At 36.9% G+C, this 17,447-nt stretch overlaps 1 protein-coding gene across 4 annotated transcripts in view; it reads left to right on the top strand.

Moving 5' to 3' along the window:
- TAB2 (TGF-beta activated kinase 1 (MAP3K7) binding protein 2) overlaps positions 1 to 17,447 on the top strand; it is an 84,474-nt gene that overhangs the window by 51,475 nt on the left and 15,552 nt on the right. For all 4 annotated transcript variants that reach the window (XM_068550982.1, XM_068550981.1, XM_068550984.1 and 1 more), the window contains one exon: positions 3,737 to 5,237. In XM_068550982.1, coding sequence (XP_068407083.1) covers positions 3,737 to 5,237 — 1,501 coding nt within the window. The remainder of the gene's footprint in view (positions 1 to 3,736; positions 5,238 to 17,447) is intronic.

Here is a 17,447-nt window from a genome sequence, read left to right as displayed (position 1 = left end):
GGATAAGAAGTATACAAGATGATCTTAGACATCTTGTCATATTAGAAAGCAAGGAAGCTATGAAAGACTAATGGGCTCATGTCATACGTACACAGGAGCCAACTTGGAGTCATTCCCGCTAGGCTGAAGATAGGATATAATGCCCACAATCAGTTGACACATATCAAAATGTTAAAGATACAGGAGTTTATAATGATACTGAAAATAAGTGTCACCTTTGGAAGTTGCTAGGGCACCAATTCATTACTCTAAAAACCAGTAAAGAGAACTTATTTATCCTGCCTCTTCTGTGCAAAGAGTAAGTAAATAGTTAAAGAGATCAAGTTCTATGAGGAAGAATTGTAGCTAAAACATGATAAAGGAATCTTATATTTGGAATATCACCAATAGCACCATTTTGCAACCCCTCATGAGATAAAGTTTCTAAACGGTGATTATCATTGGCTGATAAAAATCATCAGCTGGATCAAGCTGTGACAACATCAGAACCTACCAATCAGCCTTAAGATCACAAAAAGACAGGCAGATATATTATTGTGCCTCCTGTGTGATACACTATGGAATAAAGCCCATACAGGGTCTTGCTAACAATTTGTACATGAACCTGCGCACACCTCTAGTTGTACCTTCTAGTTCACAGTGAAATACAGAAAATATTGATACCACAGGGTGCAATCAGCTAATCCAGATGGGAAATCCGCTGGACAAATGATCATTTTTCAAAAAACAAATGGCTTAGAAAATTTGAGAAAGAGGGGAGGATTAATTATTATTATAAGAAACCTAAGAGGCATATCAACCAAATGAAATATGTGGACCTTGCTTAGATCCTGATTTAAACTAACTAAAAAGATACTTATGAGACAATCAAGGGACTTCAACACTATTTGGATATTATGCAATCTTAAGTGTTGATTATTTTAGGGTATGATAATGGCATTGTGGTTATGTTTTAAGATACATATTGAAGTATTTACAGATGGAAATGAAATAATGTCAGGCTTGATCTAGCTTGATGAAGGGAGCAGCTGGGGCGTACACATTGGATGAAGAAAGATTTGCCATATATTGATATTTTTAAAGATGGATGATGAATATAGGAGAGTTTGTCGTATTTACTCTCTATTTTCATACATGTTTAAAATTTTCTAAAATAAAATGTTTAATAAAAAGTACGTTTCCTTTTATCCTATTGTAGCCTTGTAAAATCCCTGTAAGTTCTTTTATGTTTTGCTGATAAGAAACTAATGTCTGTAGAGAGTAAAAAACCTAAGGGCACATGAGTTATGGCATAGCTGGGACTAGGACATATTAAATAGTGAGAGATTATAAAGAATTGAAAGGATTTTTGAGAGCTCAAGAGAATTAGAGAAGAAGACTTTTTAAATAGCAGTACCAGCTTTTAAAAAGGAAGTGTGGGGGCTTCCCTGGTGGCGCAGTGGTTGAGAGTCTGCCTGCCAGTGCAGGAGACGCGGGTTCGAGCCCTGGTCTGGGAAGATCCCACATGCCCCGGAGCAGCTGGGCCCGTGAGCCACAATTACTGAGCCTGCGCGTCTGGAGCCCGTGCTCCACAACAGGAGAAGCCGCGATAGTGAGAGGCCCGCGCATCGCGATGAAGAGTGGCCCCCGCTTGCCGCAACTAGAGAAAGCCCTCGCACAGAAACGAAGACCCAACACAGCCAAAAATAAATAAAGAAATAAAATTTAAAAAAAAAAAAAAAAAGGAAGTGTGGGATCGGATTTAGTAGGGAATATACATTTTAATTTGGGAATGTCGGCAAAGGAGATGAGAAGAAGAGGTCTTTGTGAGCTTTGGCTTAGGAGGGAGAAGAATTTACTAAGAATAACAATAAACTTAGCTTGAAGCAAAAAGCACCAATTAGGTTTGGCAAAAGATAAGGTCTAACTATGATAAGGAGTAATCAATTGATAAAGATTGTGATGAATTTTTAAATTTTCTTTGAAAAACTAGTATATATCAATTCAGAGTTATGTGTAGGATAAAAGGATTTTTATAGCATGAGAGATTTGAAGTGTTGGTTTGGGGAAGAAAAAAAGTCAAACGTTGCTCACTAATCTTTTCTTTCGTATTATCTGGTCAAACTGTGGACTACCATTTCTTAACAAGACTTTGAGATGCCTTTTAGTTCCATTTTCTCTAATAAGATTTTATCTCATGTCAAACCACCTGTAGACATTTTAACTTGGCTATATTCATCCTCTTTATGTCTAAAACTGTCCCCTTTCTGTCAGGCTCTTTGTCTTCCAGTTCTCTTTGAATTCTGTTTCTCCCTTATAGCCAAATTGTGTTGACTGTTTATTTGTAGTCTTTCATAATTTGTTTCCACCATCAGTCATTATTTCATATCTTCTAACCGATCTTCTTGTCAAAAAGTTTTCCCTTTCCTCTTCATCTTAAGTATCAGTGGAGTTCTTTATCTTCCCCAAACACCCTTTGTGTCTTCACTTCTCTGTTAATGAATGTTCAGTGGCTCTCCCCATTGCCTGTATTAGAGCCCAAACTCTAGTATAACTCATTTTTAACAAGCCCCAATTATTTAATCCCAATCTGCTTTTCTAACAATTTGTTCCACAAAATTTCCAATACAAACCTTTAACTCCAGCCAGATCTGGTCCAGTCACCTTGTTTAGAACATACTTTTCCTTACTATCACATTTATGTCTGTCTTTAGTCATGCCATTCCCTTCACCAGGAGTGCCTTTTTTCCTATCCAAGTCCTACATATACTGTGAAACCCATGAGATTATACCTCCCTCATTAACACAGTCCTTTCTACAGTAGCCTATGGTATTAACTCTCTGTTGAACTTCAATACCACTTATTGTTTGACATATATTCATGTTTTAATAATGTTACCTTTTCATAAATCCATGGTTTGTCTCCCTAATTGAGTTGCAAGCTCTTCTAGGGAAAAGTCTGGTTTTATACATCATTTGAGTCTTCCACAGTCTCAAACAGAATGATGTACATATCGTAGGTGTTCAGTAAATATTTTTATGGATAATTTAGAAGTAGTGGTTAGTTTCTTTTGAGAATTCTTTAGAAACAGTCTAATTGTTTTTTTGTTTTGTTTTGTTTTTCATTTCTCTGGAGTAGAATTATATGATGCTGTCTAAAGGCAAAGATGTGAACTCAGTTACTCTGGAGGCTACCTTGACCTTACATTACATATGTATATGTATGCGGTTTGTTTGTTTTTAACACAAGAGGAAGCACATAAGGAACTGTAATGCCTTTGTTATGAATTTTAGAACTTTTTAATTTAAATACCACAAATAATAGTTTTTAAAAGGTCATTGGTTTAAAAGAATTACATAGCACATGAATATGCAAAATATTAATTATACAGTATTACATGCTTAAGTTAAATGCTTATATTTTGTTCAAAATTCAAACTGCATTTTTAATTAAGTTGTAATTTTACTATATTTGCATGAATCCATTTTACTATAAAATAACTCCTAAAACAGAATAATGACTTGGTTCACTTTTAGCTATTGCTAGTTAGAGAACTTTTCCATTACATTGGTAGTGAGGATTTTTAATTCAACTATTTGCATAAATATTAGTTCTTCTCAAGTAAAAGAGCTCAAGTGTATCTGTTATAATTGTATTAACTAATCTCTTGTTAATCGTGTAATATTTTAGTAGTGATGAGAGTATATGCGTTGGCTTCTGGTTGTTAACACAAGCTGTTTTTATTTTGTTTTATAGAATAATAATAACCTGGATGCCTGCTGTGCAGTTCTCTCTCAGGAGAGTACAAGGTATCTTTACGGTGAAGGAGACTTGAATTTTTCGGATGATTCTGGAATTTCTGGTCTACGCAATCACATGACTTCTCTCAACTTGGACTTGCAGTCACAGAATGTTTACCACCATGGAAGAGAAGGAAATAGAATGAATGGAAGTAGGACTCTAACGCACAGCATTAGTGATGGACAACTTCAAGGTGGTCAGTCCAATAATGAACTATTTCAGCAGGAGCCACAGACAGCACCAGCTCAAGTTCCTCAAGGCTTTAATGTTTTTGGAATGTCCAGTACATCTGGTGCTTCAAATTCAGCACCACATCTTGGATTTCACTTAGGCAGCAAAGGAACATCTAACCTTTCTCAACAAACTCCAAGATTTAATCCCATTATGGTAACTTTAGCCCCAAATATCCAGACTGGTCGTAATACTCCTACATCTTTGCACATACATGGTGTACCTCCACCTGTACTTAACAGTCCACAGGGAAATTCTATCTATATTAGGCCCTACATTACAACGCCTAGTGGTACAACTCGACAGACACAACAGCATTCTGGCTGGGTATCTCAGTTTAATCCCATGAACCCTCAACAAGTTTATCAACCTTCACAAGCTGGTCCCTGGACTACATATCCTGCATCTAATCCTCTGCCACATACCTCAGCCCAGCAGCCAAATCAGCAAGGCCACCAGACCTCTCATGTCTACATGCCCATCAGTTCACCTACTACTCCACAACCACCAACAATTCATTCGTCTGGTAGCTCACAGTCTTCTACCCATAGCCAATATAACATTCAGAATATTTCAACAGGACCTCGGAAAAACCAGATTGAAATCAAACTTGAACCCCCGCAAAGAAGCAGTTCTTCGAAACTGCGTTCTTCTGGACCTCGAACCTCCAGCAGTTCCTCTTCGGTCAACAGCCAGACCTTAAACAGAAATCAGCCCACTGTTTACATAGCTGCCAGTCCCCCAAATACCGATGAGGTGATGTCCCGTAGTCAACCTAAGGTCTATATTTCAGCTAATGCCACCACAGGAGATGAGCAGGTCATGCGGAATCAGCCCACTCTCTTCATATCCACAAACTCTGGAGCATCTGCTGCCTCCAGGAATATGTCCGGGCAAGTGAGCATGGGGCCTGCCTTTATTCATCACCACCCTCCCAAAAGTCGAGCAATAGGCAATAACTCTGCAACTTCTCCTCGAGTGGTGGTCACTCAACCCAATACAAAATATACTTTCAAAATTACAGTTTCTCCCAATAAACCCCCTGCAGTTTCACCAGGGGTGGTGTCCCCTACCTTTGAACTTACAAATCTTCTGAACCATCCTGATCATTATGTAGAAACAGAGAATATTCAGCACCTCACGGACCCTGCTTTAGCACATGTGGATAGAATAAGTGAAGCACGGAAGTTGAGTATGGGATCTGATGATGTTGCCTACACACAAGGTAATAATATTGGCAATGGGATCATTTTCCATTCTGGGCTTAAGTGGTGTACATTGGATTTCACTGCAGAGGTGGATATCACTATCATTTTATCTTTTAAATGTTGCCTGAAATAATGCTATCTTAAGAACCTTTGAGAGTATTCATATAAATTTTGAATATCAGTTTTATCTTATAACTTGAAGCTTGAATGATAGCCTTATCAGATCTTCAGAATAATCAACTCTTGATTTGTTTGTTTTCTTAATGTTTATAAAACTTTCTTTTCAGTAACTCTGTCACCTGCAGTGACGTAGATTTTCCCTTTAAATTTTCTTCAAATACAAATTCATAAAAACACATTTTAATAAGAGATTAGTGAACTTATATAGTAAATCTGCCTTCTTTGACCAGAAGAATTCTCTGTTCTTCATTTTTCTAATACAACATTATTTGTCTTATTTTATAACAAAGTCTAAATTGCTGTGAATTCTTGAATAACTCAAAGAGAAATTTGAATCCTATTCCTGATACTTGTTTCTTTCAGTCTCCCTAACATCAGTTAATGCAACCTTTCTTTTTGTTTGGAATTGTGAATGAGAACATTAGTTTTAAATCTATCTCACTTGATTGTCCTTTTCTGGAATAGACTAGTTAATATTGGCGTAATACTAAATTATATCTATATTAATTCAATTAGAGATAATTTCTATCATATCACATTTTATCTGACCCCTTAAGTTATTTAATCTTCCTTAGGAAACTGTTAAATTCATTCAGATAAAAAAGGAGAGGATGCTTGTCTTGAATATTGATGCAGGTTTTGTAAATTAGCTGGAGTCCTTTAGAGTAAGGATGTATCTCAATCATCTTTATATCGCCAATGAATTGTTCCAAGTATTACAGATTGGAAAATACTACATCATCACCCCCATGCAGCATGTAGCCTCCTACTACTACTAGTACCACTTGTCCTTTTTAGAATTTCTAAAAGTAGTGACTTTACTGCTGAGTTTCTTAGAGGAGCCTGGTTGTTTTGGTTTATTTTATGTTTTAAACAATTATATTCTAGTGATTCACAGCCCAAGCTAGGCTGTGGTGCTTTCAAATTCTATAATCAACTACAAAGCTTTCAAAACATAAAAATGCCCAGACTCAGTCCACACTTGCTCAATTAGAGCTTCTTAACGGTGAAGCCTGGGTGCACGTGGGCATGGGTGCTCGTGTGTGTTGTAAAGCTCCATGGGTGATTCTGATTTCACTAGAAACTGTGCTGAGACTTTATTTTCCATATATCTGTGACTAAACTGGAACCATTTTTGTTTAGTTTCGGCAGTAAATTATTTTTAATATAACAGTATTTTTTTCCACTGATACTTAATTCCTGTTCTTCCCCCAAAGTCCTTTCTTCTACTCTCCTTCCATCAAAATAGTAGATTTCCTATGTTTGGATAGTTACTGATTCTTAAATGGAGAGTAATTTTTTTCTTCCAGTTTTATTGCTATACAATTGACATATAGCATTGTATAAGCTTAAGGTGTACAACATAATGATTTGATTTACATATGTACATCATGAAATGATGACCACAGTAGGTTTACTGAGCATCCATCATCTCATATAGATACAATATTAAAGAAATAGATTTTAAAAATATTTTTTCCTTCTGATTGAGAACTCTTAGGATTTATTCTTTTTTTTTCTTTTTTTTTTAATATTTATTTCTTTGGCTGCATCGTGTCTTAGTTGTGGCACGCGAGATCTTTCTTTGTGGTTCATGGGCTCTTTGTTGCGGCGTGCAGGCTTCTCTCTAGTTGTGGCGGGCAGGCTCCAGACCGCACAGGCTCAGTAGTTGTAGCGGGTGGGCTCAGTAGTTGTGGTGCGCGGGCTCCAGAGCGGGTGGGCTCCGTAGTTGCGGCACGTGGGCTTAGTGGCCCTGCGGCATGTGGGATCCTGGTTCCCCGACCAGGGATCGAACCCGCATCCCCTGCATTGTAAGGTGGATTCTTAACCACTGGAACACCAGGGAAGTCCCTCTTAGGATTTATGCCTAACAGCTTTCATTTACAACATACAACAGTGTTAATTATCTTCACTGTGTTGTGTATTACATCCCTAGTATTTATTTGTCTTGTAACTAGAAGTTTGTACCTTTGACGGCTTTCATCTAATTCCGCCCCCCCCACCTCTGATAGCCACAAATCTGATGTCTCTTTGTTTGTTTTTGAAGTATAATTGACCTACAACACTGTATTAGTTCCTGGTACACATCATAGTGACTCAATATTTCTGTACATTTCAAAGTGATCATGATGATTAGTTGTCATCTGTCACCATACAAAAATATTACATAATTATTGACTGTATTCCCCATGCTGTACATTTTATGCTTGTGACTCAAAATTTCATAACTGAAAGTTTATACCTCTTAATCTCCCTCACCTGTGTCTCTCCTCCTCCCACCACCACCCCCCAGAGAGTAATTTTTTTTATGAAGATAACTTGATAAGGGGAATTTTTGCTTAAAGTAGATGTGAGATATTCGTATACTAACTGGAGTGTGAAAATAAAGTGTTGCTTATATGTGCTAACTCCAACTTCTCTCCCATTCTCTCCTGAGTCTTCTCTAGTCAGGGTTTTTCCCACTGCAGTCAGCCACAACTGCTCCTGTCAAGGTCATCAGTGACAGCATCATTACTAAACCCAGTAGTCTTTCAGCCCTTGTCTTCCTTGATCTGTATCAGTAGCGTTTGCCACAGTCAAGCACCTTCTTCTCTGTGAAACATTTTGTTCATTTGACTTACTATATGATAATACACTAGGATTCCACCTCTCCTTTTATTCTTTGGTGGTTCTCCCTCATCTCTCTGACCTTTCACCTCTTTGTTCTTCCACTTCTTTGTTCAAAGAAGTGAGATCAAAGCCTCAAAGTTCAATCCTTGGGCCTTCTCTCTTTTCTGTCTTTACCATTCCCTAGATGATCTCAATCAGCCTCATAACTTTAAATATTATCCTATGCTAAGAGCTCCCAAATTTGTAACTCTAACCTGGACTTATTTCCTGAATTTCAAGCAGTTTAATTAACTGCCTACTTAACATCTCCATTTGAATGTTTACTAGGCATCCCAAGTTTACTATATGTCTGAAACAACTTCTGACATTGCCCCAAACTTACTCTTCCTATCTCCATTAATGGCAGCTTAATCAGGCCAGAAACTTCAGAAATACCACTGACTCCTTCCTTCTTTCACATTTCACATCTAATTTGACGATAAATCCTGTCAACTCTAACCTTCAAAGTATATCAAGAATTCTTTTTTCTTACCACCCCCGTTCATTGTCACCACTCTGGCCTGAGCTACTGTCATCTCTTAGATGAATTATTGCAGTAGCCTACCTGCTTTCACCCTTGCCTACTTATGGTCTTGTTTTAACTCAGCATCCACTGGGATACAGTTTTAAAAACATAAGTCAGATCATATGACTCCTCTGCACATGATCACTACCTATTTCATTCAGCGATCCACTGCCTCTCCCCCATCTCTTTTCCTTTTACTTACCACCTCACTCACTCTGTTCCAGCCCTGCTGGCCTTCATGCTACTATTCTTTAAACATAGAAGGCATACCTTAGGGCCTTTGTACTTGCTATTCCCTCTGTCTGAAATTCTCTTCTCCCTGACTCCACAGTTAACTCCCTCACTCCCTTCAAGTCTTTACTCAGAAGTCTGCCTTTTCAGTGAGACTATCCCTGATCTCCCTATCTGAATCCACCTGCCCCAGCATTTCCTGTCTCTCCATCATTGCTTGTATTTGCTCAACAGGGAAATGAATAATCTAACATTAAGATATATAACAGCTAGTACCTGCTGAAAGCTTATAATGTGCTAGGCATTGTTCTGAAAGCCCATTTATTTCTCACAACCAACTATAAAATAGGCACTAGTAGTATTCCTGTTTTCAGCTTAAAATGCTTAGGAACACATAGGTTAAATACCTAGCCACAGGGCAAGGAGCAGGGTCAGGGTTCTCACGTAGGCAGTTCACAGGGCCCACGGCACTGTCTTTCCAGATTTTCAAAATAAACCCTCTGGAAAGATGCTTCAGGTTTGTCTTGTACCTTCATATAACCCCTGGTGCACCACTGTAGGGGCTGTGTATGCCTCAGTTTGAGAAGCATGGAGCTAGAAGATCACTCAATAAAAATAAAAACAGGCAGCTATCACAAAAGAAATCACAATATAGATAATATATAGATATAATTTGAAATAACTTGAAACAATGAAGTAATACCCTTGGTAGATGTAGGAAGCACCTTTTTATTTTTTTCTTTTATTTTTGGCCACGCTGCGTGGCATGCGGGATCTTAGTTTCCCGACCAGGGATCGAACCCACACCCCGTGCCGTGGAAGCGCGGGGTCTTAACCACTGGACCGCCAGGGAAGTCCCGGAAGACCTTATAAAGACACCTGAAGGTAAAAAAAAACTTTGCTAATGAACAAGGGCTCTGTTTTGAGAGCTCAAAGCCTACCAAAAAAAAACCAGGTTTCCCCAGAATGGGCCGCTCAAATTATTTGTCTTTACTGAGCAACCTCCAGACAGCTGTAACAACCGTGATCACTTTCTTTAAGCATACCTACACATGTAAGGAATTTCCTAACATTCGTATGGCTGTGTACCCTTGTGTTATCTGCATGTGCACACTGTATTGGGGTGGGTGCTGTTCTGCAGCCTCTTACCTCATTTCCTTCTGTTTAGTGTGGAACTGGTGTTGACCAAGATTTATGTGTCATCCAGTGTCAAAATCTTGATCTAGTGTTTCATTGACTTGGTTCCAGTCAAATCAAAGGACCGTTCTTTCCAGCAAAATGCGTCTCTTGCGATGTTAACTTATACATGTGTAATGCTTTACAGTTTACACAGCACTAAATGAGGTGACCCGAATAATACTGATCTCTAAGTAAGGATCTTTTCTGAACTCTAATTTGTGTGGTGGTATGGGTAATAAAGAGAAAAGAAATATCCCTGCCTCCTGCAGTGAAATTGATCTTTCTAAAGCTCCTGAATCATACTGTTTCAGAGTAGAAAAGCAAGTTAAGCCAGGTACTAGAATCATTGGAAAATATTTTTCTCAAATTGAGGCGAGAACATGCCTAAATAAATGTGGTAAACAAAACGCATTATTTTTCATTTATTTATCATTTAACATTTGAAATATAAATATACTACAATAAAAATGTCAAAAATGAGAATTTGTTTTTTAAAGATCTATTGTTTCATATGCCCTCTGCTATAGAATGAAAAAAGAGGACAGTTAATGAATCTTCTTTCGCGACCCTGCTCATCTCAGCACCAAGTCTATCGCCATCACCCCCTGTAAAGGAAGTAAATTATACTTGAGTCCTTAATCATTCACTGTCTTCTGAGACTTTCTGGTGTCCTCCCCCTGTTCATAAAAGTATGCTTTTTGTAACACTGGAAACTTCTGTAGGTGTGGAGAACAAATGCTCCACTCATTCAAACCAGTTTTCATGGTGGGGGGTTGGGGGCAGTGGCCTGTGGTCTGTGTTTTGTTACAGTTGCCAGAGGCTCTTACCAAACTAACATTGCTGCCAAAAATGATTTCTTCTTCTCCGTTATCGCTACAGAAAGCATCTATGGCATTGATCTAGCTAAAGTAATAAGCATTTTTAATGATACTTTAATACTTTTTTTTCCAGTTACATTTATGGTCCCATTACATTGTCAAACAGCAGCTATGACTTTAAACCTAAAATAGAAATACAAATAAGAAAATGTATGAGACGAAATTCGCTTCTTGGACTTTCTCATTCCTTGTCATTTTTTTCAGCAGTACTTCCCTCCAAATCACAACACCTTTCTATTTAATGAGATTTAATAAAAATGCTAATCATGACAAAAATTGAGGGGGCTAGATATTCTTTTCAAAAGGAACTAGAAATTAAATTTTAAAATTTGCACTTTGACTTTTATTCACCTGCTGATTGGAAATGCCTTTTTTCGAACGTTGACTCACTGTGTTGGCGTTGAAGTCACATTAAATTAACTCAGTAATTAACCTTGACTTCAAATCACTTAAAGAATTTTTTTCCTTTCGAATCTGGCCTACTTCTCGTACGTTCTTCCCGGTCTTAAGACTACCTACCTTTTTAATTTGGAATAAATCTCAAGGCTGGAAGAGACTTGTTTCATCTAGAACTCTGCAACAAACGTCATCCAGTCCACTTACCCATCCAGCAGTTGGTCCTGCAGGACCCCTGTCAGGCGTAAACCCATTGTGTACTGCGTGCTTTCTGAGGGACAAATTGCCTCCTAAGGCAGCACATTCCATTTCTGAAGAGTTCTGCCTACTAGCAAGTTATTTCCTATGTTAAACTGAATTTTTTAGAAGTATTAATGAAAATAACATATCCATATGGTAAAAGAAATTTAACCCAAAAAAGGGAAGATACAATAAAAATGTCTCCTTTTGATCCCTGACCTGTCCCTTCCCCCAGCCATCCCACCATTTAATTATCAGAGGTAATCTCCATTAGCAGTTCTTGATCCTCCTTCCCTTTATAATTACACTCTCTCTCTCTCTCTCTCTCTGTCTCACACTCACACTTTTTTTTTAATGGGAATGCAATATATGTATATGGGTATACATACATATATGTGGCATTATATAATATATACATACTCTACAGTATGTATAACATCAACATACTCTTTAGGGATATATGATATACATTTTTTGCTTAACATCTCTTAAGATCATTTTATTTTAGCAGGTATGAATATTTCATTCTTTTAGTTTACTTTTAAAAAGTGTTAGTCATTATTTTAACATTCATTGAGATAAAGTTCATCAGTCATTTACAGTGTACAAGTCAGTGATTTTTAGTATAGTCACATGTGTGTAACCATCACCACAACCAATATTAGAACATTTTCATCACTTCAAAAAGAAGCTCCATACCCTTTATCTGTCACCTCCTATCCCGTCACCTCCACCCTCAGCCCTAAGTAGTCACTAATCTACCGTCTGTCGCTGTAGACTTACATATTCTGGACACTTCGTGTAAGAGGAACTACATAATATGCAGTCTTTTGTGGCTAGCTTTTTTCACTTCGCATAATGTTTTAAAAGCTCATCCACCTTGTAACATGTGTTAGGACTTCATTCCTTTTTATGGCCCATTATGCCATTGTATAGATATACTACATTTTGTTTATTCATTCATCAGTTAATGGACATTTAGGTGGTTTCCAGCTTTTGCCTATTGTAAATAATGCTGCTGTGAACATCTGTGTACAAGTTTTTGTGTGGACATATGTATACACATATGTGTAGGTATACACGTAAGAGTAGAATTGTTGGGTCCTGTGGTAGCTCTGTGTTTAGCCATTTGAGGAATGAACTGTTTTCCACAGTGGCTGCACCATTTTGCATTTCCACCAACAATGTGCGAGGGTTTTGATTTCTCCACATCCTTCACCACAGTTGCTTTTTTCTCTGATTCTTGCCATCCTAGTGGCTGTAAAGTGGTATCTCATCGTGGTTTTGATTTACATTTCTCTGACGGCTAATGATGTCGAGGATCATTTCATGTACTTACTGGCCATTTGTATATTTTCTTTGGAGAAATGCCTGTTTATTTCCTTTGCCTATTCTTTAATTGGGTTATTTGTTTTTATTACTGAGTTGTATGAGTTCTCTGTATATTCTAGATATAAGTCCCTTATATGATTTGCAGCTATTTTCTCCCATTCTGTAAGTTATCCTGTCACTTTGATAGTGTCCTTGAAGCACAAGTTTTTAATTTTGCTGAAGTCCAAGTTATGTTTTTCCTTTCATTATTTATATTTTTGCTGTCATATCTAAGAATCATTTGCCAAATCCAGGGTCATCAGGATTTACCCGTGTTTTCTCCTGAGAATTTTATTGTTTTAGAGCTTAAATTTTGGTCTTTCATCTATTTTGAGTTAATTTCTATGTAATGGTATGAGATAAGCGTCCAGTTTCATTCTTGTGCATGTGGCAGTCCAGATGTCCCATCACCATTTGGGCTGTTGTTGTGTTGTTGCTGCAAAGTTCTCTCCTGTACCATAGGTGGCCTTTTTTTTTTTTCTTTTTTATACTGGAGTAGAGTTGATTAACAATGTTGTGTTAGTTTCAGGTGCGTGGCAAAGTGACTCAGCTATACGTATACTTGTATCTACTCTTTTTCAAATTCTTTTCCCGTTTTAGGTTGTTACAGAATATTGAACAGAGTTCCCTGTGCTATACAGTAGGTCCTTGTTGGGTCTCTATTTTAAATATAGCAGTCCAGCACCATTTGTTGAAAAGACTCTTCTTTTCCCATTGAATGGTCTCGGGACCTTTGTAGAAAATGAGTTGACCGTAAACACATGGGTTTATTTCTGGACTTTCAGGGTTTTTTTTTTATTATCTGTTTGTCTATCCTTATGCCATTACTACACTGATTATTGTTACTTTGTAGTAAGTTTTGAAATTGGGGCAGGCAAGTTCTACTTTGTTCTTTTTTTAGATTGGCTCTTTGAGGTCTCCTGCTATTCCATATATAATTTAGAATCAGCTTGTCACCTTCTACAAAGAAGTCAGCTAGGATTCTATAGGGATAACACCAAAATATTTTTCTAAATATACTTGATTTTTTAAAAAAATGCAAGCAGACCAAAAAGGGTTTGTGATGGAAAGTTCCCCTCCCCGGAGACAACCAGTAGCTGGTCACAAACAGTTCATTTTGTGTTCTTCTAGAAATTGAAATTGTATATGAAGCATATATATATTTATACCTTTTTTTATACAAATGAAACATAGTATTTTACTCTCTGTCTTTATCAGTGTTTTTGTTTTTATCTCTTTGAGAGTATTCCACGTCAGGCATTGCAGATCTGCTTCTTTTAAAAATGACTGCATAGTATTTTGTACCGTAATCTCTAATCAGTCCTTTTTTTGACAGATCTTAGGGTCTTGTTTTTACAGACTGCTGCAGTAAAAATTTTGTGCATACAAATTTTGCCCACACCCAAGTATGTTGGCAGAAGAGATTCCCAGGAGTGGAAAACTGCTGTGTCAAAGGATATGTGTATTTTTAATCTTGATAGATGTATCATTTAGGCTTGGTTATGCTGTAAGAAACTGTGTCTTTAAACAACAAAGGTTTATTTCTAGTTCACTTGCCAAATAGATTAGCTGGTGGGCTCTTCTACATCATCCTCACTTAGGTACCCAGGTTAAGGGAAGCTCCATCTCCGTGCTTCCGTGATTGTTCAGACAGGTCAAAGGACATACAGCAAATCAGCTCTGACTCCTTAAGTTCTGCTCCGACACTTGTTACTCTTTAGAGAAAACAAGTCCACATAGCCACCCCTAATTCAGAGAGAATGCAGAGGCGCAGTTCTACCACATACCTGGAAAGCAGAGAGGCAGAAATATTTGGTGAAGGACACTGATGACTGCCTTAGTACATGTTGCCAATTTTAATTTTGAGACTCTCTCTAAAGAGATTCTACCAGTTTATACTCCCATATTTATAAATGGGGAACATTTTTAGTAACATTTATAAGAACGTCCTTTTCCTCTTTCTTTCTCCCACCCATCACTATGTAGGTGATTGAAAAAAATGCATCTTTGTCTGTCTGATAGGTAAAAATATATTGTTTTGGTGTTTTTAAATTTGCATCTTCGAATATGAGTGAGGTTGAGCATCTTTTCATGTATTAATTTTTAAACCATTTTTATTTCTTATTTTGTGAACTTGCTTGTTTTGTGCCTAGTCTGTTTTTTCTAATACGTTGTTACTTTTAACTTGGTCAATAAATTTTTTTGTTGTTTTATAAATCTTTTTATTTTTATACATTAAAACTTTTTAATCTTTTTTTCCTCTGGCTTCTGTTTATGTTTAGAAAGCCCTTCTGCATTCCAAGATTTTGAGAAAAGAACAGAAATCTTGTGTGTATCTTCTCCTTAGTTACAGTGATACTCCTTGAAATCATATTGAACTGGCCTTATTTCTCTTTCATATGGCATCCCTTCAAAAACTTGAAAATAACTACCATATCCCCTTTAAAAGTATAAACCTTTCTAAGCTATAAACATTCACAGTTCCTATTATGATTCATCCAGTTGTATTTCTTTGAGGCTCTTGAGGTGTCTGTAGGCCCCAGTTTTCTTTTTCTCTAAAACAAAGCTTTTAGACAGTATCTATATCATAATGCTATAAGAGTACATGCAGCATCTTAATTATATGCAAATAAATGACAACAAAGTTGTCTAGCAGGGGTCCCATACTCATCTATTATTAATACTAATATATAAATAATTTAAATTTCTTAAAAATAATTACAGAGGTTAAGCATTATATTCATGGTTTTGTTGTAAAATGTGTTGCCCAGATTACAGGCCCAGTTGCAACACTGTTGCAAGATCTGATTTCAAGCTGTCCTTAAAAGTGGCAAAATAGATTAAAACATCAGCATGCTTTATTTTAAAGAGTAATCGCCATCTCTGAATCTTGTGACTGAGTCACCAAATAAGTGATTGTAATTATACGGTGGAATATAAAACATCTAAATATCCCTGCTGTCAGCACTTAGAGTCCAGAAAAATCTTGATTTATTTTAGAAGGTGACATTGTGCCTTTTTAGATACAATGACTTAGGCCACATGGTACCACACTTAGGCATTTAAAATTGCCCTGACAGACAAAAATTTTAAAGACACTAGAAATAAGTGTCTTATGTTTCCAGTGATAAAGTTTATCTCCTTCACTCTCTCTCTTTTTTTAAAAAATAAGCCTAAAATCTTTGTATCCATAAATGGCTGGTACGTTTTCCAATGGCAAAGGCATCTTTTTTTTAATATGCCCATTCAATTCTCTTATTTTTTTTTTAACTTCTGGAGAAATTAGATGTCATTTACACTTATAGAATGCCTAAAATTAGTAAAGCTAACACTGTCTGAAACTTCAGGTGAGTTTTTCTATTTACAAATAAAGCTGAGTAACTAATTGTCTCCATTGTTTATTGGAAGCTGACGAAAGTTCGGTAAAGCCTACGTTTTCGGAGATTGCTGTGTGAAATATCTAGTATGCCTATAGAAGCGGTTTTAAGAGCCTTAGTGTGTATTTTAAGTAACTAATTGTCAGTTATTTTAACAACCACCAGGGGGCGTTGCATGCCTAAATTACCTTTATCCATTAAAATTTAATTTTGACTGAAAGAAGATTTGAAACGTACTGAGTATTTTTTCTCTGCCTGTTATTCCTCCTCCTTTTTTGTCTATTTAATTTATTTATTTTTATTTATTTATGGCTGTGTTGGGTCTTCATTTCTGTGCGAGGGCTTTCTCTAGTTGTGGCAAGCAGGGGCCATTCTTCATTGCGGTGCGCGGGCCTCTCACTATCGCGGCCTCTCTTGTTGCGGAGCACAGGCTCCAGACACGCAGGCTCAGCAGTTGTGGTTCACGGGCCCAGTTGCTCCGCGACATGTGGGATCTTCCCAGACCAGGGCTTGAACCCGTGTCGCCTGCATTAGCAGGCAGATTCTCAACCACTGCACCACCAGGGAAGCCCTTTTTGTCTATTTAAAAGGACAAGGTAGATAGTTAAGTTTGGCAAACTAAAGAAATCGTTGTATGATTGAAAAGTTAAATATAACCCTTATTTCCTTAGTAGAACTAGCATATAAAAGAGCCATCTTTCTGCAGTGTCAGCAACCTAAAAAAGTCTTGCCATATTTTAAAATTATTAAAATTTTGCTAAGTAAAAAATATTAGAAGTACACATTCAAGGAGACTTTAAAATAAATGTCCAATTTTTGTTTTATCAGTATTTCCTGGACATTTCTATTTCATTTTACTATCCATTAAAAGTCAAATTATTGTTGTTATTTTACATTTAATAGGTATTTATCAAGTACCTACAATTTTCACGGTTAAAAGTAGATACAAGATGATACAAAAATGTTTACCCTCAAGGAGATTACAGTTTAATTGAGAAATGTACTTTATCATGAAAAATCTAAGATGCTGAATTTTTCCAAGTGAAAAATGAAATGAACTCATCTGACAAAAAAAGATTCCCCTTTAGTGTGAAATGATTTATAAATACAAAGTAATAATATGTAAGCTCTTGACATAGTTTATTCCCTTTGTTTCCTTCCTTCACACTTCACTCATGGTAGTAATTTACTTAATGCCCT

This window comes from Eschrichtius robustus, chromosome 9 (genome assembly GCF_028021215.1).
Source record: "Eschrichtius robustus isolate mEscRob2 chromosome 9, mEscRob2.pri, whole genome shotgun sequence".
In the NCBI taxonomy this organism is placed as follows: domain Eukaryota; kingdom Metazoa; phylum Chordata; class Mammalia; order Artiodactyla; family Eschrichtiidae; genus Eschrichtius; species Eschrichtius robustus.
Note: the sequence above shows the minus strand (reverse complement) of the source record. Positions and strands in the feature narration are given on the sequence as shown.